Raw genomic sequence first — 24,232 nt, 5'->3', positions numbered from 1 at the left:
AGACAGAAAGGGGAAAGTCCAAGGGAATGGCCTGCTCCCTCCTCCCAGTACCCTCCTCTGAACATGCCAATCCAGAGCTTCATGGGCCATGAGCTCACGACCCTGGGGGAAGGTGTGTGCAGAATCGTCCAATCCAGCTAGTGCCTCTCAGCTTCTGCAGATCATCACCAAGGGCAAGGGAGATAGGAACCTGACCCTGGGAGATCTGTAGTTACTGTGTGTCAGGGACTGTGCCCAATGGCTTCAGTGTGCCAGCCAATGATACTCCATAGGACAGTAGTAAAATGCCACGTTGTTGCTAATGGGTCTGGGTTCGGGTCCTGAGACTCTCTCACTGTATGACAAATTGATGAGCTCCCCTGTGTCTCACTTCTTCCTTGTAAAGTGGGGAGTGCTATGTGTGCTGGTCAGTTTCATTGTCAACTTGATACAACCTAGACTTGCAAGGGAAAGGAGTCTCAGTGAACAGTTGTCTAGATCGGCCTGCGAGCATATCTATGAGGGATTGTCTGGATTGCTAAGTGATACCAGGAGACCCAGGCCAAAAGAGGGAGGCAGCACTCCCTGGTTTGGGATCCTGGACAGCCTAGGCGTAGAGAAAGCTAGCTGAACACTAACCTGCACACACTCATTCCTCTCTGTCCTTGACTGTGGCTCTGATATAACCAGTGTTTGAAGGACCTGCTGTCTTGACTTCCTTTGCTGCGATGAATTATAACCCAGAACTGGGAGCTAAAACAGATCTTTTCTCTCTAAACTGCCTTTTTGTCAGGGTATCTTATTGCAGCAACAGAAGAAACTGGCATGCTGTGGAACTTCCTTCGTGGCATCATTATGAGCATCTGAGTCAGTACACTGAGGTCCTCAAATACTGCCTGGTACCATGGAAGCTGCTGCTACTTAATGTTTCCACAATCTTCACAATAACCCCTTGAGACAGGTTGTCCAGCCTGCTAGGATGGCTCAATGGGTAAAGGGGCTTGCAGTCGAGCCTGATGAACTGAATTCAATGGGAAGGACCCACATGGTGCAAGGAAAGAACCAGCTCCCACAAGTTGTCCTCTGATACCCATGTGCATGTTGTGGCACTCATGCCACTTTTTAAAAAAAGTCCAGGTGTGGTGACACACTCATCAGTCCCAACACTTGGGAGGCAGAGGTAGGCAGGGCCAGCCTGGTCTACATAGTGAGCTCCAGGATAGCCAGAGCTATGTAGAGAGAGCCTGTCTCAAAAAAAAAAAAAAAAGTGATCTTCCTGTTGCTTTAATGGTTGGCAGAATTCTCTTAGGAGAAGAGGATTGAATATTCAAGAGACATGAAATAATTATAGCTGGGTGGTGGTGGCACACACCTTTAATTCCCGAATTTGAGAGGCAAAAACAGGCAGCTTTCTGAGTTCAAGGCCAACCTGGTCTACACAGTGAGTTCCAGAACATCTAGGGCTGCACAGAGAAATCCTGTCTTGAAAAATCAACCAAGGTTGCTCCTTTCGTTCTTGGTGCCAAGCTCATTCTTCTTGCCATGTCACATACACAACCCTATCTCCTGAAATGTCAGGGTTTTGTGATCCAATTATTGGCAAAACTCAGAGTGATCCAGATCTCCAAGGCCCAGTGGGCCCCTCTTTTCCAGCTGATGAGGAGACATCAAGTCCAGGAAAGGTCAGTGGCCCAAGCAGCTCATTGCTTTGAGTTACTCCAAAGTCAGGCAGGGCAGCTCTAAGTCCTTGCCCAACAAAGGAAATCTTGTATAAGCCACACAATGATAGCCCAGGGTCCTAGGTAGGGCTAGGAAAGAAAACCCAGTGCCCAGGCCAAGCAGGAACAAGTCTTTTGGTCCACATTTTCTCTTGTGTGGGGCTTATCTTCTGCTCACACTGCAGGGTTCTTCCCCCCTGCCAGCTGTGAAACCACATTTCCTGGATGACCTGGTAGTCTACTGCTTAAGGCCACTGGGCCAAGGCCCTTTCTAACAAGCTGGGGAAGTAATGGGGCTAAAATGGCTCTTGCTTCCTTTCCTAAGTAGCTTCAGGCCCTACCAGTTGGAATCTAGGTAATAGGAAACCAGGCTAGGGATCTGGACAACTAAAGCCCTGAGTTGCTCTTGGAGACACTTAGGGGGGCTATGGGGCTAGGGTCTACCAACAGCCAGTCCCTAGGTGACATTCAGTCCCCCTTTGCTTCTCTACCCTCCAGAGCCTCCTGGATTGGACGCCTTTCTTTGTTATCTAACTCCGGAGACTGAATCCAAAGGAGGATGTTCAGGGTGGTTGTGAGACGACCCCTCCCCAACCCCGTCCCCCCAACCCAACTGGAGACATCGTGAAAGGAGGAATTAGATATCCACCGTAGGCTCTGTGTCTACAAAGAATGAGCTCAAGGTGAATGACTGAATGTCTTGTCTTTTAGTTAGAATGGAAGATCATTACCCACCCAAATATGCTTGCACACACACACACACACACACACACACACACACAGAGAGAGAGAGAGAGAGAGAGAACAAGAGGAGGCCTGGGTTCATTCAGAACTCAGGCTCAATAACTGCCTTTTTCCTTCTTGTATCATCAACCCCTGTCCTGGGAAAGGAAATAGTCCCCATATTTCTACCTCACAACCCTGACACACATCTTCTGGGAAGGTGCAGAAACTGGTAGTTCATTCAGTATTGGACAGTGTCTGCAGCAGATCTACATATGGAAGCCAGTGGAGTGAAGGTAGAGACCTCTCAAACCTCAAAACTTACTAAATGTGAGGAGCCAGTGACTCAAATATTACCCCTGCCTATGCAAGACTCAATCCTCCCAGATGACTCCAGATCTTTACAAAAACCAACTCCTTTCTCACCATTAAGAATCACTCTCCAGTGGCTACCCGGCAGAATTTCTTATGATCCTCCTGCCTTGATTTCGTTCAGCAAATCCTGTGTCCACCACTACAACAGACCCGGCTGAATTCCTAATCAAAGTTTTCATGGCATAACTACTAGTGGTGGGAACTATTGACTTTCTGTCAGTCTCCATTAACCCCCATTTTCCCTGTACAGGCCTCCAGCCAAATCCAGGTGCAGACTGCCCTTTCCCATCCTCATAGTTCCTCTCCAGGTATGCAGTACCTCAAGGTGGTCCCGAGAGGCTCCCTGACCACACCCACCAAGGAAGATCACATGGGAAATGGCTGAACAAGGTTACCTTGGACCTGTTCCCTACAGGCTTCTTTGCAAAACTAAAAACTTTCAGCATCCACACCCATAGTATGAAAGACCCAACCATTGCCCTGCCCTCCAATGAGGTCCAGACACACAAGCGAAAAAGCCTATAGAAAAATCATTTCTTGAAAAACGGGGTTTATTGATTTTTTTAAACTGCAAATAGTCGTTACAAAAAGTTTTTTTTCTTTTAAATAAATTCACACAAAGAAAAAGAAATAGAAAGCGACGGTAGTGACCAGCAAGAGGAATAATAATTACATTCATCTTTATGTGTGTGCGCCAGTTGTTAGCTTTGGAAAACTCCAACCTGGAATCCAGAACCTCGAATCTGCGAGCGGAATGTCTTGAGATGGGCACATAAAGTCAAAGGGTTTCTCTCTTTTTTTGTTTTCCCTTTTAGAAGCTATACATAAAAGGTGGTTTCCTTCTGTACTGTCACAGAACTTGTACATACATTCTCAGTCCTACCTGTGAAAGGCCTAAGGAGAAGAAACTCAATTTGCAGTCCAACACAAAGGGGAAAATTTCTAAAATAAATAATCCAACAGTTTTTTGCATTTTTTTAAATTAATTTTTCATTTTTTTAAAATAAAATAACCAAAAAAAAGTGTAAAGTTACAAAAATGTTGTTGAAGAATAATATATTAAAACTGTGGAAAAAAGGAAAGACACGTCACAAAATTTTAAGATTAATATGAAGATCATAATTTAACATAAAAGAATATATTCTATGGATTTGTCATCCCGATAAATATGAACAAAATTAACAAAAAAAAGCATAGTTTGGCAATAAATACGTTTTGATAAGTTAAATAAGCTTTTTTATATTGATGTGCAGTGACAAGCAAAATTTTTGCTCTCCAATTTCTGAAAGTTAGATGAAGTTTAAACCCAGGGAAAAAAGCATGGCGTGAGGGCTCTAAGGTAGACCTAAGGTATTCTAGAGCAAAATCCATTAAAGCTACTTCTACAGGAAATCGTTTTACACAGATACTGTATGTGGAATGAATACCATTAACTGCTCACCCCTTACATGGTTTTTTTAAGCTTTTCTCTCATTTTGTTGTCATTTTTTAAGATGTCACATATGAATTGGGGAACTTTAGCACCAAAATCAAGTCTCTCATAGTCCATCTAGTTTCCCCTTCCTCCCCACTTAAAAAAAAAGAAAAAAGAAAAAAATTAAATCACAAAGTCCCACTTATGTCAAAACCTTCATCCAACTAGTTCAACCTTCCTCCCTGAAGACCTACACAAACCCAGGCAAGATTAGTCAACAGGGGTTCGGGCTGAAAGAAAAAGGTTTTGAATGTCAAAATAGGTTTTCCCCAAACCCCAAGTCCAGCAACACTTCTCTGAGGGAGGCGGGTAACTACAAGGAAGGGTAAGAAGTGTGAGGGAGACTGAAAGGAAGGTGCACTTGTGTCGCCAGCTGGGGGAGCTGCTGGTTGCGGGTCACCCCCCAACCCCACGGGCAGAGGCTCTGGGAGGCCCACGGGTGCCCCCTGGCGTTGAAGAGGTAATGTAGTCACAGTGACAAAGTTAGATAACAAGGCACTAAGTTGCTTCTGTAAACGGTTACTGCTTTTCTTTTGTGATTTGGCACTTAAGGCTTAAGCCGAAAAAAAAAAAAGGCATCTACTGACAAATATGGGACTCTGTTATGCGTGGTTAAGTGGGCTATGAAATGGAGGGAGGGAGTTTCAAGCCAGAAGAAGCTACCAACAAATTGACTTGTCCTTATGTTAGGGGAGGGGGCAACATACCAAGGTTCTGGGAAAGGGGTTGAGCTTAAATGTATCAATGTAGGAATTGGGGAGAAGTTAAGGGGTGGGGAGGTGAAGGTATGGGATGGGGTGCAGGGTGGAGAGGTGAAGGAGGCAGGGTGTCCCTCCCTACCCTGACTTAGTCATCTGAGATGGAGAGTCTGCTGAAAATGGGCAGGCGTCTTGAGTTGTCCAAGGTAGGGGAATCTGAGCCACTGTGGCTGCTGCTGGAGCTGCTCAGGTAGCCCTCCTGGTCCGAGAGAGAATCCTGAGGGCTGGGGGGAGAGTCAAACATGTGAGGGGACTCAGACATGGGCCGGAAGAGGAAGGTGGTGGGGGAGCCTCCCCCAGGCAGCCCCATGCTAGGAGCAAAGAGGCTCGCCAGCTCCTGGCTGGAAAAGGCGAAGGGGTTATTGGTGCCATCGGGCAGGGTAGGTGAGCCCAGGAGGTCATCCGCGCTCAGAATGGGGGGTGGGGTGATGGACGTGGGGCTGTCCAGCAGCCCCGTGGCAGCGGCGGTGGCAGCGGCACTGGGAAACCCAGCAAAGCTAAAGCTATGCTGAAGGCGGGGACGGTCAGCGGAGAGGTCCCGGCCCCCGGCCAGGGCGCGGCGCTCCTCGGCGTTGTGAATGAAGTGGCAGCGGGGCCCGTACGGGCAAAAGCCGATGGTGTGGAAGGTGCGGCACAGCTCCGTCTTGTACTTGGGGTGGCGGGTCAGGCTGCGGAGCTCGTGGATACCGTGCGCGAACTGGCACTTGTCCCCGTACTTACAGGCACCGTTTTCTTCGAAGGGGCGGCACAGCTCCGTCTTGTAGCGGCTGGAGTTGACCTGGCCGCTCCCAGGCTGCTTCTGGGTGGGCAGCAGCCTCTCGCCCCCTTCGGAGAAAGAGCGGTCTCGAAAACGGCTGTCGCGGGAGCTCAGAGACGGGGCCGGCTCACCCTTAAGGCTGCTGAGAAGTTGGTTCTGATGGAACTTGGAGCTGGGCAGAGTGACTGAGTGCCTCCGAGGAAAGCCCCCGCCAGCAGGGGTGCCCACTGCCTTCCTGTCCAGCAGGCAGCCCCCAGCACTCGGAGTGCTGTAGTTGAGCATCTTGTTACCCTGGGGGGAGGGGGGAGAGAAAAGGACCGGTGAGTGACTGAGGACACCCACGAGGTCAGGGCCTGGTGTCCACAAAGGACAGCACCCCTTCAGATAGACCAGTCTCTCTCTAAGGAGCCACCTGGGTTTATTTTGGCACTACTCATGAGAAACCACAAAATCCTGTTCTGTGTGGAAAAAAATTATGTGTGCATCCTGCTCCATGCTGACCCCTGATACATAGCTTCATATCCTCTCGTCCCTAAAGCTACTTTTTTCCCTCTAAAATCCAAGTCCTGTTTATACTTTCCTTAACTCGGAATATTTCACACAACGCAGTCCTCTCTAATTTCCTTCCTCCAACAGAACCAGGTAAACCCCTGGGAGAAGACAGAACGGGAGCCAAATCCTCCCAATCAGTCCCTGCTAGCCCCCTCCCCCACAATCTGGCCCCAAAGTCTCCACTTCCTCTTCCACAAGTGTACCCTTCCTTTAGCAACAGGTTTTCAAACTGCGCCTTTTTTTTTTTTTTTCCTTGCTTGGGAAAGGGCCTAGTCCCTTGGGGAGAGGGATATACATGCCCCCCTCCAAGCCCCAAGCTTCTGGAAGAGTACTCCGAGAGGGATTTCTCCCACCTTCCCCCACCCCCTTCACTGGGAGATGCCTTTGCACTTGGTCTCCTGGTTGCAAGAGAGGTCTGGATAAGAGCACCAGTGTTTAATCTTGAACCAAAGCTGCAGATGGGAATGAAAGCCCCAGCTACCCCCGCCCATACACCTCGCGGACAACGGAGGTGGGGTGGGGGGAGGCTTCAGCAAGGACACAGAGCTGCCAGAATCCCTAGTCACCTGCTCAAACTACCTAAGATTTAGAAAGAGGGGGTGGGAGACTTGAAAGTTATCTCCAGGCCCCTGACACATGTGGGTGTCATTGTGCAAATTCTAAAGTTAGTCCCTTAGGATCAGCAGCGGGGGATCGGGAATCAGTAACCCTGTAACCGCAACCACCCCACCGAGAGGATTACAGGAACCCAGTGGAGAGCCGGTTCCCAACAATGAGGTTCATTTTAAAAGTCCTGCGGGGGGAGGGGGCAAAAGAAAGAGAAATAGATCAAAGAGCGGGCAGCCAGGATGGAGTTGCCCAGGAGCTCAGGCAGTCGCCGGGGCAAATAGACTTGGGGAAACGCAGGGAGGGTTAAAAAAAAAAAAAAAAAGCTTAAAATTCAAAGTTTTTGCCGTTGCTCTTCAGCTCCAGCACGCCCCTGTGCCCCAACCCTGCAGCCCCGGGGCCTTGGCAGCTGCACCGACAGGAGCAGCAAGCTAGGAAGAGAGCAACATGACCCGACGTGTTTAAGGGAAGGCAAAAACAGTTCAGCAATTAAAAGTAGCCTAGCAGCTTCATCCTTTCAAATGGGGGGAGTGGGGGTGGGGAAAGTAGAGTAGGGAAAAAAAAATTAACAACATCCATGGAGTTGTACATTTCAACCGCTCTCCTGGAACATTCAGGTTTTAAAACTCGTTTTTTCGAAAACCCGACTGGTAAACTACCCCCATTTAAGGAGGCTCTCTTAAATCCTAACTGGCGGGAACTTGAGTTCTGGCAACATTTTGTTCCCCTATTCCTCAATCAACGAGCCGTAGTGCCTCACAACACAGGTAAGCAGCCACTTTCAGCCAAAAGTTTGCAGCATAATCGACCAGCGCTCTCGCGGAGGAAGCCTAGCTCAGCTGGGGCGGCCACAAACTCCACTACAAACTTGCCTTGCCTGCATCTTTCTAAACTTTAAATCGGCCCCTTTTCCTTGCCACATTCTCTCTAAGTTCTCCAAGGCAGACAGGGAAATTCTCCCAGGCAAATATCGTTCTGAGACTTCGCTTTTCCTAGAGACCCCTACGCCACAGGCTAGCAAAGTTGCCGGCTAGACTCCAACTCCTCCAGCAGGCACGCTCTGGAAAGCCAGAGCGCACACCGGGAGCCCACCGAACCCCAGCTCCTGTGGCACACCATGCACACGGAAAGAATCCTTCAAAATCTGTCCCAATCCTAGCCACTGTTCCGCATCCCCGGGCCAGCCCTTGCCCGGCAAACTTCAGCAGTCGCCCGGAACTTTGCTCCCAAATTCACATGCAACTCCACCTGGGACCTGAAACTCTTGAGTAGGGAGGACATGACCAAATTCCTTCAGAATGGAGGGAAGCACTAACAGTGAAAGCCCTTCACTCGCTCAGCGCCGTTTCCCCAGACCCGAACCTTTAGGTTTCTTTTAAGCACAAGAGAAACTTTCAGAAAGCAAAAGTTCCGCCCTAGTTTACCTTGCATAAAACTTCGCTCAAGTCGAAGATGGTGGCAGATACGAGCGTGGTGGTCATCGTGGGCGTTCGCACGGGGCAAGGGATAGGATCTGGTGTGTCGCGAAGGTCCCGGTGCGGGGAAGGCGCAGCCTCCGGCTCTCCGGTCTGGAGTCCCACACGCCTGCTCCCGGCGCCCCTCGCCTTCCTGACTCTCCCGGGCTGCGGCGCGCAAAGCCCAACTTATAAGATTTGGTGGATTGAGGGGAGGAGCTTTAAACTTATTTAAATGAAGAAGAGGAGGCGGAAAAAAAGTTGATTGACACTGAGGTTGAATCAGCCATGCGGTCAAGCGGGAGGGAGGGGTAAGGGGAGGGAGGAAAGAAACTTTCAAAAGGAAGAAGGGGGAGGGGAGACGAGGAAAGAAGGCGGAAAAAAAAAAAAAAAAAAAAAAACCACTCGGAGCGGCGCACAACTTTTTTTTCTTAAAGAGGAAAAGTTTCGAGTCCGCGGGCTCCGCTCCCGGGCGCTGGGGGCGCCCCTCCCTGGGGCCGGGCGGGGCGGAGGGGGAGGGGCGCCCACCCTTTGTCAGCCTCGCTGCCCCGCTCTGTGACATCACTCATTCCACCCTCTTCAGAGTTCTGGTTGTTGTGTTGTTTTGTGTGTGTGTCCGGGGCAGGGAGAGGGGTGAGGGGAGGGAAGGAGGGCTGGGGGTGGTGGTGGTGTGTGATGGTGTGTGATGGTGTGTGTGTGTGTGTGTTTTGGTCGGGCAGGAAGGCGGGCTCGAGTTTCTCTCTCTCTCTCTCTTTTTTTTTTTTTTTTTTTTTTTGCTAGCTGGAGCTGAAGCTGGTCTTGAGCCGGCCAGAGCTGCGGTTTCCATCTTGAGCTGGTGTCCCTTGAAACTTGTCCAAGTGTCCGCACGACTTACCTTTCCCTGACTTCCCAGTCCACCCACACCCGGCTGCCCACCGCAAAACGCGCTGGACGAAGTTTAGGAATTCAGAAACACCCCAAATGTCCGAGTCAAGAGTTTTATGTTTGTTTCCCACCAGTGTACGGAGGAGTAGGGCGACCAAGAAAACTTTTTTTTCCTCGGAGAGAGCCTGGCGGGGGCGAGCGCAGCAAGACTGAGCGCGCAGCGCGCGTGTACACGCGTGCTGGGCCGGCAGCCGGCGCTCTCCCGGTAGGGTAAGGGGGCATTGCGACAAAGACCACTGCCTGGGCAGACCTCGTTTAAACTCACTGCAGAAAAACCCAGACTTTTATGGGCGCCTCTTCCTCCGGCTCACAAAAATAAAAGAGCAACGAGTCACTTTCCACGCGCACTTTGATTCTGGGCTACCTCCTCCACACACCCCCGAGTGTTAAAAACAAGGAAAAAAAAAGTTACTTGGTAAGAAAGAAGGTAGAGGTGGGGGAAGCGACACTTGTAACTTCTTGCTGCTCTCCCGCCCCCACGCGAACGGAACATATGGCTTGTCACTATGCCCTGTTTGGGGGTGCCAAGCAATGGGACCCACGGAACCCAGTGGCCTTCAATGAGTTATTCCGCCCTTAAAAACCGCGAACTTTGTGTTTATTTACTATTAGGTTTGGCTGCCTCCCACCCGCACCGGCTCGCGTGCTGGAGTGGGGACCCGGGCGGAAATCGCGGGCCGGGCCTCGCACGTTTCTTCCCAGCACTCGAAGCCGCCGGCTCTGTTATGAAACCCGGTGCGCCGAGTGGCTACGAGCGAGTTCCATTGCGATGTAATTAGGTCACCCCATTACGAGGACGTTTCTCTGGAAAGGACGGAGCAGGCGGAGCAGAGCCTTCGAGCCGCACCACCCCTTACACACACGCATTTTTTTTTTTTAACTGCATTTATTTATCGCCAACCTCTGGGCAAGCCCAGGGAAACCTTCCAAATCACAACTGTTTTAGAAACCAGTTTGGTTGTTTTGTTTTTTTTTCCAACTTTGCCAAACACCCGACTTTTGCTGCAGCCCACGACCCTAACGTAATTCCCTGCGGGGGTCTCTGCTTGACCCGTCTCCAACAATTTGAGTTGACGGCCCCCATTTTTAACCCGGCTGCCGCTCCTGACTGTTTCTGCTTGCTGCCGTCCAGCCGCCGGTTGCTTCCCTCCCCCGCTCCCATTTTTCATCTTTTCTTGAAATCTGGCAAGCGCCAGGAAGGGAAATAACTTCCATCCACCTTAATTTAAATCATTCGGGATGTGTGGGTCTCTTTTTAAGAGAGGGATGTTTGCTGGTTCTCCTCCCCAGCTCCAAGGGGGTTGGTTGGTGTGCGTGCGCGGATTTCGTGCAGTTTCTTGGTGATGAGGTAATGAGTTCCAGATTTCGGCACACAACAGGGTGCGTTAAAACCACAAGGTTAGTCTGAGTCCTGATGTGAAGCTATTTCGGCTTTTCATTCCGCACCATGCGCCCGGGCTGCTGTCAACTCCCGAGAGTTTGCGAGGCTCAGCTGGGGGCGCCGGGGCCGGGGTGGGGCGGCCTCCTGGGGTGGCGCTGTCCTTCTGGGGCGGTGGACCGGGCTTGGGGCAGCCCGAGCTGCCTCAATAATTTTGTTATTTTTTTTTCTTTTTATCCTCTCTCTCTCTCTCTCTCTCTCTCTCTCTCTCTCTCTCTCTCTCTCTCTCAAAGAAAAAGGGCGATTCCTCGAATTTCCTGCGCCTTCCCAGCTCCCCTGGGCCTCCCCTCCCCCGTTCCTCGGGGCGCGGGCTCCGCGGGCGGCGCGCTCCCGGGTTGTTTACCCGCCCCGCCCCGCCCCGCCGACCGCCCGGGTTTGTTCCTGCTCCCAGAGCCCGTCTCTATAATTAAACTCTTTTTTCTAATTGTCGGGTTGCAACGTCATTTAGGGGACTTTCCGGGGAGGGGGAGAGGGAGGAGGGAGGGGGAGAGGGAGGGAGCGCTCCTTAACCCTTCCCTGACCCCGCGCCTGGGACGCACGGCCTGCGCGGAGGCCCGCGGGCCCCACAGGTGGGCGGCAGGTACCCGGCAGCCCCAGCCGAGCAGCGAGGCTCCGGGGGACGCGAGCACAGGCCTCCAGCGCGCCCCGCCGCCCTTATCGCCGCCTCCACCTGCGCCGCCGCTTCCGCCGGGAGGGGGGGGGACGCCGCTCTGCCGCCGACTTCCGGTTCCCGCGCCCGGGCCGCGCAGGTATGCTGGCTCGGGGTGGGGGCGGGGCCGCTCCGCTCCGCTCCGCGCCGGGAGGTTTGTAGCCCGGTGGGGTTGGGTGCGGTGGGGTGGGGGGGGGTGGGTGGGGTGGGGAGTGAAAGTCCTCCGAGGCTGGGAGCTGCGGAAGCTGTGTGCCTTCGCCTAGCCTGCGGCGAAGCCGCCGTCGCCCTTGCTGAGGGGGCCACTGCCACGCGGAGTTGCGGACCCCCAGACGGCGGGACCGGTCAGCGGCGCCGGGCAACGCCGCTCGGAGCCTGGAGGGGCTGCACTTCCTCCCAGGCTTCGGGTCATTTTCGAAATCTCCCAGAGTCTTCGGATTGAAATCTGACCCCTTCCCGGCCCTTTGCTACCTGAGACCTGGGGGGGTAGTAGCCTCGTTGGCCCTGGGTTAAAGGGTAAAGGGAGATCTGGCCGAGTGAAGCCACCTGGATTACCTGTCAGGTTTGTGGATCCTGCCAGGCACAGTGATTCAGATCCTTGAGGGTGAGCCCAGGAATCTGCACACACACCCCCTCCGTGGGTCCAAGACATGGACGTTGAGCAGTTCAGGATTCAAATCTTGATTTTTGCCTTTTCCATCTGTGGTTTGTTTTTTATTATTTACAGAAGGTCTTGCTATATTGTCTAGGCTGGCCTCTAACTTGTGTACTTAGGTGGACCTGGGGAAGACTATAAAGTGGGTTAGGCTGTGGCATGGGAACCTGTTGTGTAACTTTTCTGAATATTCTGATTATTACCACAAGTATTTCTGCAAACACTAGACGCAGGGGATTTTTCTGCAAACACTAGACCTAGAATAGAGGTCTCCAAGTCCTAAGCACCTCAAAGCATTTAGTGAACACAGCTCAGCTGTCTTGTCCCCCAGAAGCAGACAGAGTCCCCAGGAGACGCCAACCCAGATCCTACTGTAAATGCAGCATTGCCTGGGGGCTGCGTCCTTAAAAAGAGGTGAAAAAATAAAGGTGAAGATACCTCTTACTAGGACTCCTTGGTTGTTGCCGAAAGAATGTCTTGCTGGTTCCTAAATGGGGTATTTAGACCTCCCTTCTTAGGTTAATTGTTTCAGCTCCCTGAAGAGAAGTTGGAAACAGACCACTAACTAGTGGTTGTACATCCCCAGCCCTGGCCTGATTAGAACAATTGACCAAAATAGAGAAACCAGACCTTGGCTTTCACTGTCACTTCCACACCTCCAGGTCATTCTCTTGTGCTCTTATTTAAAGGAAAATAAGTCAGCTTCCTCCTACCCCAGGGCCTTTGCACATGCAAATCCTGTCTGAAATCACTGGCCCAAGATTTTTTTTTTATTTTTTTAGACAGGGTTTCTCCATGTAGTTCTAACTGTCCTGGACTTACTGTTTAGATCAGGCTGCCTCTAACTCACAGACATCCTACTGCCGACCCCCACACCTGGTTAAGAATATTTTTTCATTTTTAAGACAGTTTCATGAAGATTAGCCTCAAGCTCAATTTATAGCTGAGGATGACCTTGAACTCAACCAGGTGCCAGAATTATGCTTGACTTCCTAATCACTGTTTAGACCCTAGCTCAAACATCACTTCCCATGGAAAACATTCTTGGCTGCACACCTACCTCGCCAAGACAGAGTATGTCTTCTCTCATGTATGTGTTCACAGAATGTTGGTTTCCTTGAGTAGTTTCAATATGATAGCTCACAGTCCTAGCTTTGTTTTGTTTTTAAAGATTTATTTCTTCGTGTATTTTATGTATATGACTGTTCTATCTTCACACATACCAGAAGGAATCTGATCCCATTACAAATGGTTGTGAGCCACCATGTGGTTGATGGGAATTGAACTAGGACCTCTAGAAGAGCAGTCAAGTGCTCTTAACAGCTGAGCCATCTCCCCAGTCCCTTCTTTTATTTTTTGTTTGTTTGTTTTAGTTTTTAAGATTTATTTGTTATGTATACAGTGTTCTGCCTGCAGCATAGATTCCTGCAGCTCAGAAGAGGGCACCAGATCTCATTACAGAGGGTTGTGAGCCACCATGTGATTGCTGGGAATCGAACTCAGGGCCTCTGGAAGAGCAGCAAGTGCTTTTAACCTCAGAGCCATCTCTTCAGCCCTTGTTTTTACTTTTTTAACAGACAGTAAAGTTGATTTTTGTTTGATGTATGTATCTGCGAATGTGAAGAGTAGATTCATGTAATGGCTATTACAGTCAGAGCTACAGCAGTTTCATCAGCCCTCAAAAGACTACCTTTGTGGTCATACTTTGCTCCATCCCTAATCCCTAGCATCCACTGATATGTTCTCAATCACAATAATATTGTCTTTTCTAGAATGTCATATAAATAGAGCCAGACACTACATATTTCATACCATATTGCCTTTGAGATTTTTCCATGTTGCATATATTGATAGCTCATTCCCTGCTGTTTGACAAATAGCATCTTGATTGATGAGTATACACTAGTTTGACTACCAAGAACCTATGGGACATTGGGTTATTTCCAGCTTTGGGCTTGAACTAGAGCTTCAATAAATATTCATATACAAATTTGTATGAAAGCATAGTTCTTCCCTATGAGAAATTTTTTAAAAATGAGATTTTTAGGGCCATATCGTAGTTGTACATTAAAATCTAAAGCTACCAAGCCTTTTGTTTTGTTTTTGAGACAGTCTCCACATAACCCTGACTGTCCTGGAACTGACAGAGATCTACCTGCCTCAACCACCATGTGTAAGGGCTAAAGGTGTGTGCTACTACACCCAGCTCTACCAAGCCATTTTGCAGAGTGGTTTTTTTACAATTTTGCATCTCTAAAATATGTATGTATGAGTCTCCAGTTGCTTTACTGAGGCTGTAAATGTATCTTAATCATCCTAAGAGATAATACTGTGATATACCATCATGTTTTGGTTTGGATGGAGACAAAGGCTTACTGGACCCAGACTGGTCTAGAATTCACTAAGCAATCCCAACTGACCTCAGCCTCAAGGCATGTCTCCTGACTCAGCCTCCCAAGTGTTAAGAGTCCAGGTTTGAGCCACCATGCCTGTTTTTTTTTTTTCATTATGATTCAATTCACATTTCTCTAATAGCTAACCACATTAAACAATGTTCTGTCTGTTTAGCTGCCACCTGTGTGGCCTCTATTCAAGTCTTTAACATATTTTTAACTGGGTCATTTATTTTCTTTCTATTGAGATTTTCAGGCTCTTTATATATTCTAGATGCAGTTCCTTTGTCAGACATGTGATTTGCAAATATTTTCTCAAGCCTGAACCTTACCTTTTCATCCGTTTAACAAAGTATCTTTCACAAAAAAAAAAAAAAATTTAACTTTAGTGAATTCTGATTTATCAGTTTTATCTCTTGTGGATCATGCTTTTGGTTCACAGCTGAGTGCCCTCCAATCCAAGTCATTAAAATCTTGTTTTTGCCAGGCCTAGTGACATAGGTCTGCAGTCCAGCTAATATGGAGTGCAAAAAAGGAGGATCAAATTCAAGGCCTGCCTGGGTAACTTAGCAAGACCCTGTCTCAAACACTGAAAACTAGAGGGTTAGGAACAGAGTTCAGTGGCAGAGGGCATAGATGTGAGTGGCAGAGGATGGACCTGGCACAGGTATGAAACCATAGCCTCGGTTCTGTTGGAAAACAAAATCTGCTTTCTTCTAGAATTTGTATATTTTTAAATTATGTTATTAGCAAATGTTTATCTTATTGCTGTCTCGAATATTTTATTAACATATAATCTCCTAGTCTCCTATAATCTGTTCTATTCTAGACATGTTCAAACTATTCAAACACAAGAAACTTGTTAATTTTTAAATTCTTGTTTATGTTTGTGTGTGTTCGCACACATGTGTGTCTGTCAGAGACATGGGTATGTAGAAGTCAGAGAGGACAACCTTCAGGACTGAACTCAGCTTGTCAACCCACCTTTAAGACAGTCTCTTAAAGTCTGTCTGCTGTCTTTTTTCTTTTTCTGTTGTTTGTTGGTGCTGGAGATTGAACCCACAGCCTCATATGTCCTTAGCCCCTGAGGAATCTTTTTCTGTCATTCACTTTCAATCTATTTGTATTTTTGGATCTAAAGTGAGTCCTTTGGTTTTTGGGGGGCTTTTTTGTTTTGTTTTGTTTTTCGAGACAGGATTTTTCTGTATTGCTTTGGAGTCTGTCCTGGAACTCGATCTGTAGACCAGGCTGGCCTTGAACTCAGAGATCTGCCTCCCTCTGCCTTCCGAGTGCTGGGATTAAAGGTGTGTGCCACAAGCGCCTAAAATGAGTCCTTTTTAAGTGATGTGTAGTTGAGTCATAGGTTTTCTTATCCATTTTGTTGATCTCTCTTTGACTGAAGAGTTTACTTCCTTGCATTTAAAATATCAGTAGTGAAGGGGACTTTCTGCTATCTAACTGTTTTCTCTTTCCTTCTGTCTTTGTTTCCTGGGCTGGAATAAAACCCAGGGATTCATACATTCTAGGCTACTCTACACTGAGCCACACCCTCAACCCTCACTACTTGTTTTCTAGATGCCTGAGAACTACCATCCTTTGTTTCCCACATTACTATAGTAGTTACCCTCTTGTCTGTAGGAGATGCCTTCTAAGACCCTTGGTGTTTGGGTGGGTGGGGTGGTTCAGCAAGTAAAGGTGCTTGCCATGAAGTCTAATGACTTGAGTTCATGCCCAAATGGAAGGGGAAAGCAGACTACAAGTTGTTCTCTGACCTCCACATGCTTTCTAGTGCCCTCTTCTGGCCTCTGCAAGCATTTCACACACTTGGTACGTGGACATTTCTGCAGGCAAAACAACCATACGCATAAAATAAATCAATCTTTTAAAGAAAGACATGAGACTCATGTTGAAGTTCCTTATTTTGTTTTGTCTGTGCTTGCCCAGTCCCAGCACTGCTAAAGAGTTCAGTTTCTCCATGTAATTGTCTTGTCTTTCAAAACCTCAGATGCTGTACTTGTATGAGTTTGGATGTCATAAATACCAACCATTCTCAATTATAATAGCCCTAAAATCAAAGGCTAGGGGCTGGTGAGATGGCTCAGAGGTTAAGAGCACTGGCTGCTCTTCCAGTAGGTCCTGAGTTCAATTCCCAGCAACCACATGGTGGCTCACAACCATCTGAAATGAGATCTGATGCCCTCTTCTGTGCAGGCACTGTACATATAATCAATCAATAAATAAAATCTTTTTTAAAAAATCAAAGGCTAGTATTCCAACGTTTTATTTTTTAGATTATTTTATCCTTATTCCTTTGCCTTCTTATATAGATTTCAGAATCATTTTGTCTTATCTATGCAAAGATGTCCCACTGGGAAATGGGAGTGTGGTTCAGTAACTTGGAAATGGGGTGTGGTTCAATGGTAGGATGTCCGCTTTTCTTTTGCTATGATAAAATGCCATGACCAAAAGCAACTTAGGAAAGAAAGTGTTTAGTTTGGCTTATGGTTACAGAGGGAGAGTCCATGATGGTGGGAGAGTCAGGGCAGCAGACGGGGAAGCATGAAACTGACTGGTCACGTTTCCTCACTCAGGAAGCTGAGACTGTGAATGGAAAGGGGGTCGAGGCTACAGACTCTCAAAGCTCACCCCAGTGGCATACTTTCTCCAGCAAGGCACTAATCATAAATAAAAGTTCTGTAACCTCGCTAAACAGCACTGCTAACCTGAGACCAAGTATTCATATGTGAGCCTATGGGGACAGTTCTCATTTAAAACCACCATATTTCAATACACAGGGTCTTGGGTTCAACCCCTAGAATAACACACATTAAACAAAAAAAGTAGCTTCTAAGATTTTCTAACCATGAATATGGTATATGTATTTATTTGTGGGAGATGGAATGGGAGCTTGCTGGGGATTGAACCCAGCATGCCAAGAACATACTACCACTGAGCTAAACCCAACACACACTTGATTTATTTAATGAGTGTTTTTATGTTTGGTTGGTTGGGGTTTCCTTTCCTGGAATTCAAAACAATGCTCCTCCAACACTTTCTGAGTTCTAGGATAGCAAGTCTGTGCCACATAACAACTTAGTAGTGTTTCTTAGTATATAGATGTGGTTATTTTGTTAGCTTTCTACCTTAAGAGATCTCATTTTTTTAACTCTTGCAATTAAATCTGTTTCGAGTCATTTATTGCTCATTATAGAAATAGAGTTGATTTTGTGTTTTGTCTCCTATCAGCTTATAAAAATCACTTCAGTAATATGAAGAGCTTTTTGGTAGATTCCTTGGGAGATTTTGATTGGGATTTCACTTTTAACATTAGAGATAACATATTCCTTTCCGGTGTGTTGTTGATATTGAGCAGGTGTGCCCTCCTCACCTTGTTCCTAATCCTAGGAAGAAAACTTCCATCTTCCTGCATTAAGTATGGTCCCTTGCTAGTTGTCTTTAGCCACTCAACATTTTAATGTCTCCTCTCCCAGTAAGATGGAGGTGCCAAGAAAGCAGGCTTTCTCTGCTCTCAACTCAGTCTGCCTAGTGCTGGCATAGTGCCCAGCACATAGTAGGCCCTTAGTAAGAACTCCTGGGAAGAAGTGAAGATCCCATTGTCATCTGGCTTGTTAGCTAGCTTACTTCCCTACCTGACAGACAGCAGGGGACGTGGCTGGATATGCTCAGAAAATAATCCGAGAATAAACACCCCAACAGATCCACCGAGGCACCGGCCCACAGTCGGCTATTTGAAGCTGCAGAGCATTTACAGACCAGGCTTTCTAGCAAGACTTTTACAGTGTCAAAGCACTCATCTGTGAGAATAGGTGACTGTGGTAAAAGAATGACTTCTAAATCGAAAGCATCCCACTCCCAACAGAATTCAAACAAAGCTCTCGGCTCTGAAAATGAAGAGCTTTTGGGTGAAAACCCCACTGCTCTGAACCTTGGACCTCAGATAGGCAGGGTGGTTTCATGAAGCTATGTCAGCCGCTTTTAGAAACAGAAAGGGGAAAGATGGTGGCTGTGTGTACAGCATCCCTGGCTCTGTTGTATTAATATCTGTCAGGCCCAACTTTTATTTGAGTTTTGTTTTACTCTGGGGTCTGAACAGGCAGGCAGCAGAAAGATCTTGCAGCTTCTGAGCCAGTTTCCCACCCTCTCCTTAAGCATTCCTCTTGGTTAGAGCAAAGCCAGCCCACAGCCCCCTGCTCCACCTTACAATGCCTGGGGGTGGTTAAACTGTACCCTGCGTACCCAGCACTGTGGTCACATCTGGCACCTTTGGCAGCAGCTTTTCTCCCCTTCCCAAAGGGGTGGGAAAAAAAGATTAAGCTATTTGTTTCTTTTCCAGCACAAGTGTGGGTGTGTGGAAACTTGGTCACCCTTTGTCCCTGGTCCCCACCCAATCCAGGGTACCCACCTGCAGTGACTGTACTTAAATTTAGGGTTTGATGCATATGAAAGTCATCTTTACCCTGGTTACCTCTTTAGCTTCCCCAAAGCATTTGCAGCCACATTCTCCATAGTCCCTGATGCCTTTTCCAACTGCACTCATATCTGCCACACTGATTTTCTAAAACCTGGTTTGAGCTGTTTGAGAGCAGTTACAGAATACACGCTTACTACCTCTGAAAGAAGGGGGAAACTGAGGTGGGGAGGGGAGGGGATGAGGCAGGAGGTGACCTATACACCCACTGTGGATGGGAAAGACCAACTATCCATCCATGCTGACTCCAGCTGAACCAGAAAAGGCCAGAGCTTGCCTTCTCTGGCTGCCACCACCCAAGGCAGTGCAGGAAGCTCTCTGCACGGGGAGGCTCTGAACCCCCTGCCCTCAAAGCCTGAACAAGTGCAAGAGAATGTGAGGAGGTAAGTACCTTGCACCAGACCTGCCTGTGAGATTCCCTGGCAAACTCCTCCCCGGGTCAGCAAGGAAAATGGGGGCAGGGCCCTCCTCCTACCCCCATTAGGGACCAGTGGGAGGTAAGGATGACCTGAGGAAAAGTGTAAGTGGTGCCCAGTATGGAGATTTGCCAGCAGGTTCTTGTTCTGATCTCGGGGTGGTCTTCAGGGCAGATGGAGACCATCCTATACACTAGTAAGTGTGAAGTGCTCAAAAGTAAACCGAGCTACTATTCTATCCTGGTGTCAGCCTGTTGGGACTATGCCTGTCTAGAAGGCTGGGATACCCAACCCTGAGAGCCACTTCTTCAAGAACCTCCAGAGCCAGACCAGGGGTCCACAGCTCTTGGCAAATTGCCCATGGACAGCTGGGAGTGGGGGCAGGGGTAGCTGGAGAAGCTAGCTAACAGGGAGAGCTGGGCCACAGTCACAGCCCTGTGACCTCTTCAATGTTGCTTCTGCCAACTGCACTCTACCCCCGGGTGAGAGGGGGACCATGGGCCCCCACTCCAGGGTCTGCCCTTGTCTGACCAAAGGCAACCAGATCTGCTGCAGCTGCTAAGTGAGAGAACAACACTCCCAGGGACCAGGGAAGCAGCTGGAGGAAGATTCCTGGGGGTGTAAATATTTATACAACATGGTGCGTGGGAAGAGGCAAGATGGAGGAGGTGGTAGGAAGTGGAGGCACAGACAGATGGACAGAGCTTGCACTTGGGCTCAAGCAGGGAGGGCCAAGGACTGCTAGATCCTAATCCCTACCAATGATCCAACATTAGAGGCTGATTCCTGGTCTCCAGTTCTCCTGTCCTATTGAGGGGTCTTAGAAAACTCAGCACATATGTCCCAGTCATTCCCACTGTTGAGTCTATACTCTGTATATTTGATATGGATACTGACAGACGCAGATATAGAGGAGGCGTGTCTGCCTTGAAGCAGAGAGCAAACAAGCTGACAGAGTCTAGGGGTAAGGGCCTGGAGACTCTTGTGGCTTATGACTTCACAGCCTTAAAGGAGTTGGGACCCCAAGAGTTGTACTCCAGGGCTGAAGCCTAGAAAAATACAAAGATATGAAACGCAAGCAGAGATGCCTCTCAAGCCTTTTTATGAGCAATATATTCTAGAAGAGTGGTTCTTAGCCTTTCCAATGCTACGACCCTTTAACACAGTTGCTCGTGTTGTGGTGACCCCTGACCACATTATTTTTGTTGCTACTTCATAATTGTAATTTTGCTACTGTTATGAATCATACATGTCTGTGTTTTCTGATTGTTTTAGGTGACCCCTGTGAAAAGGTCATTCGACTTTCCAAGTGGTTGTGACCCACAGGTTGAGAACTACTCTTCTGGAATGCCAGAGGACACTGTGAATGGATAACTATATTAATAATGGAGATTCTGGAAAGAGAACAGGCATGACTGTGATGGCTAGGAGTCCCTAAATGACATTCATCAGAGAAGTGTGTGGCCACTGTCACAGAACCTAGAAAGACAAGGTGGTCCTGAAGTACCTACTGCTGCTCTTGGGTACTCCAGCCCTGATGCAGCTTAGCTCCAGGTGTGCCTAGGTAGAACCCTGATGCAGCCATGCCTTCTGCTGGGCTTGCTGAGGACTTATCTAGGGCCCAACAGCGTTGGTGTTCCAGGTTGGGAAGTGAGCCTGAGCTGGTGGAGACAGCCAGATGGACTCCAGTCAATTTGCCTTGGACAGCTGGGGAGCAGGGCTCAGGCCACTCCCCTGTCACTCCAGACAAGAGGGGTGCGGTTGCAACTTCTAGGATTTCTCTGCTACCACACCCACCAAGAAATGCCACCTGCCTCCATCAGTGCCCAGGCTGACCCTCAGCCTCCCACAGAAGGGTCTGAATTGCTCCCCAGTGGCCAGTAGCCTTGGGCATCACAATGCCCGCTGACCAGCGGTGGGTCTCTGGGGTCCAGTGGGAAGCTGCCTGTCTTCTCAGTTCCTCAGCCCAGAGGCAAGAACAGTATCAGCATACAGTGGGAGGGGGTGTCAGAGGGTACCAGAGTTCTCCCAAGAGACAGACCCCTCTGCTTCAAGTTCTTCCTCACCTCCAGCATGAGCTCTGCAGACAGTATCTTCCCAAAAGGACACCACCCTCAGCTCCTACCTCTTCTCTGAGGCCTGTCAACCCTTACCATCCACCCAGATAATGGAGCCTAGGCCCACACACTGAGCAGGAAATGCCATCTGTCCCCACCCCTGGCCAGGGTCTGGCAGCTAGCATCAGCCTGATTGAGGGCTCCTCTTCCAGGGCATCAGGGCTAAGGGGAACATCTCCAGGCTCCCAAGGCCTCTGGCACCACGGCCCCTGCCTGCTGGCTGCAGTCCTCCCCCATGCCAGCTCTACTCGGACACATGAGCAGCAATAAATGTTGCACAGCCCCAGGAAAGCTGCATGAGGAAGAATGAAATGGGGGAAAGAAAACAAAAGCTAAGAAATGGGAGGGATAAATTCAAGAAACAGGCAAATAAATCATTCAAGAATCCAGATAGACAAGGAAGGCAGAGCAAAGCCTGGAAACAGGCCAAGGCAGAGCAAGGTGGGGAAGGGACCTGGGAGTGATTAAAAAAAATAGTTATAAATATTCTGAAAACAAGAATATAAAAGTAAACAGGGTGGGGGCTGGGAGAGAACAGGGGGAATGGATGAATTCTGATCCTAACCAAATACTCTCAGGGATGTTCTGGGGTCTTGTTGCTTTTAGGAGGGACTTCAGACTCTTCTGAACACTAAGCAAGGACAGTCCTAAGAAAGCCAACTTCCTTTCTTGTCTTTGCTTTTCCTGCGATTCTCCCAAGTCGCTCCTACCACTGATCATTTGTGGAGTGAGGGCCTGTCTTCCTAAAGCAAGGCCAAAAATCAGTGCATTCAACTTGAACTTTGGCTGCTTCGATCATGGCACCCTGGGGAAGGTTCCATGGTGTATCTAAGCAGAGTCCCGTGCTAGACTTGGGAGTATAAGGCTCTTCTTCTCTGTGAGTTAGCACAGGCTAGCCTAACCTACTGAATTAGCCACCAGAAAATCATCTTATGGAGGACTGGTATGCCATCTCATCTCTTTGCAAAGCCAGGGGGTCCCAGCAATTGCAAACAACATAACAGAGGGTTTAAATTGATTTCTAGACATTCTGTAGAGCGAGTTGAGCCCTACCTTTCTCCTTGCAAGGGGTGACAAACAGTAGTGGAAGTTTACCCTCCATGCCTATGTCTGGGGACCCCAGAAGAATTCAGAAGTCACAGATCTGCTCCCTCTGGTGAATGGGGCTCCGTCACTCCCTGTTCCCCCTCTTCTGTTGCTCGGTCACTGCCTTTTCTCCAGTTTCCTTAACAGACACACGCTGGCCACTCTTCTACCTCCTTAGGGCATCATGGGCTCTGAGAAATCAGAAGCAGAACAGACACAGTGAACATGAAGGGCTTCATTTAAGCCCCAGCATCAATGAGCCAGGCTTCCTCTGATTGGTTGGGCAGGGATCCAGTAAAAAGGTGGCTCACAAAGCCATCTAAAACTGCCCCTCCTCGGTTCAGCCTAGGGAAAGGCATAAGGGCTGAACTCTGATCCCCTGGGATAAAGAAGATAGGGCCCAGGCCAACCCTCCTCCTAGAGTTCTGAAGTACTTGACCCTGATTCTGTACATGCCAAATGTCACGTTTTCATCTACCTCAAGCTGGGAGATGTGATAAAAAGTACAGAAGGGATAATGTCTAGGCAGTGGCCTTACAGACTTAACTCAGTGTTTTCCTATCCCTGCCAACCTCCAAACCTATCACAGTCTTAGGATCTCTGACTCAAACTATTACTTAATCACAAAAAAAGACAAACCAGGAAATCAGGGACCAGATGACCTAAATGTGTTAATCGCCCAAGCACTATGCATAAACCTTACTCTCTGTTCTCAAGATGTGAACACAGCAACTACAGATTTCAGCTTTTTTGAGATTGGGCCTCAAAAAGCAACGGACCTGGTCAAAATTCAAGTTGCCAGATAGTTTCTCAAATGACTCAGAACATTGGGAATCATCATATTACAGGTTGTGTTCAAATCCTGGCCCTGCAACTTTCTGGGCAGCCAAGGGACCTACATGTCCTCCCCTAGTCTCCTCCTTGAGAAAAACAGTAACCATGACACTGATCTCCTGGGGCTGCTGTAAGGACAAATGAGCAAAGCACTTGACATGCAGTTGATGAGTGTGACACCCGCAGACCCCAAGCAAGCCAGTCAACTTTTGTTGTGCTTTAAGAAGCAAGTAACTGACAAGGCCAAGGAGGAGGCTGGAAGCCCCACCAGGGAGGACTCCATGGAGCCACTGGAGCAAAACCAAGTATCCCAAGCAAGAGAGACAGTCGGGTCCCCAGAGGAGGTTTGGGCAGCTGGTAGGTGTAGCACTAGATGGGAAAGCCAAGGACAACTGCCCAAAGCCAGGGTGTGGGGGGATATAGGAGCTGCACTCTAGTCTCCTCTCATTAACTCAGCATGGCTGCACCCCATTTTTGTGTGTGTTTATGTTCACATGAAACTCAGCAATACTGACCTAGCATCACCCATTCACAAGGCCTGTTAGAGAACCGGAGCTGGAGTGAGCTTAGAGTAGCATTACTCTCAGAGACGCACTAACCAGGCATTTCTTCATGGATGGAAAACCTGGTCCTTCTGTGAGTGACATGATGAATAATAGGTCCCCATACTTACGTTATTTTTATTATTCATTGTTGCACTTATTTTTAGGGGAGGGGTGTATATATATGCTGCAGCACTCATGGAGGTTTTGTCCTTCCACTATGGGTCCTAAAGATCAAACTCAGATGAGCAGGCTGGGCGGCAAGTGCCTTTGCCCTCTAAGCCATCTCAGTGGCC

General features: G+C 48.5%; 1 protein-coding gene and 1 long non-coding RNA gene across 2 annotated transcripts; one reads left to right on the top strand and one right to left on the bottom strand.

Annotated features, from left to right (window-relative positions):
- Positions 1 to 3,325: 3,325 nt before the first annotated feature.
- Positions 3,326 to 8,579, bottom strand: Zfp36l1 (ZFP36 ring finger protein like 1). The gene is made up of 2 exons (XM_027418392.2): positions 8,367 to 8,579; positions 3,326 to 6,075 (listed from the first exon to the last, which is right to left on the bottom strand). Exons 1-2 carry the CDS (start codon positions 8,421 to 8,423, stop codon positions 5,116 to 5,118), a joined length of 1,017 nt encoding a protein of 338 aa, XP_027274193.1. The 5' UTR covers positions 8,424 to 8,579; the 3' UTR covers positions 3,326 to 5,115.
- Positions 8,580 to 8,848: 269 nt separating this feature from the next.
- LOC118238891 lies at positions 8,849 to 21,765 on the top strand. The gene is made up of 3 exons (XR_004770288.1): positions 8,849 to 9,004; positions 9,177 to 11,507; positions 20,633 to 21,765. It is a non-coding gene; the product is annotated as an uncharacterized LOC118238891 (long non-coding RNA).
- The last annotated feature ends 2,467 nt before the right edge of the window (positions 21,766 to 24,232 follow it).

The sequence above is a fragment of the Cricetulus griseus genome, chromosome 5 (assembly GCF_003668045.3).
Source record: "Cricetulus griseus strain 17A/GY chromosome 5, alternate assembly CriGri-PICRH-1.0, whole genome shotgun sequence".
NCBI classification, from domain to species: domain Eukaryota; kingdom Metazoa; phylum Chordata; class Mammalia; order Rodentia; family Cricetidae; genus Cricetulus; species Cricetulus griseus.
Note: the sequence above shows the minus strand (reverse complement) of the source record. Positions and strands in the feature narration are given on the sequence as shown.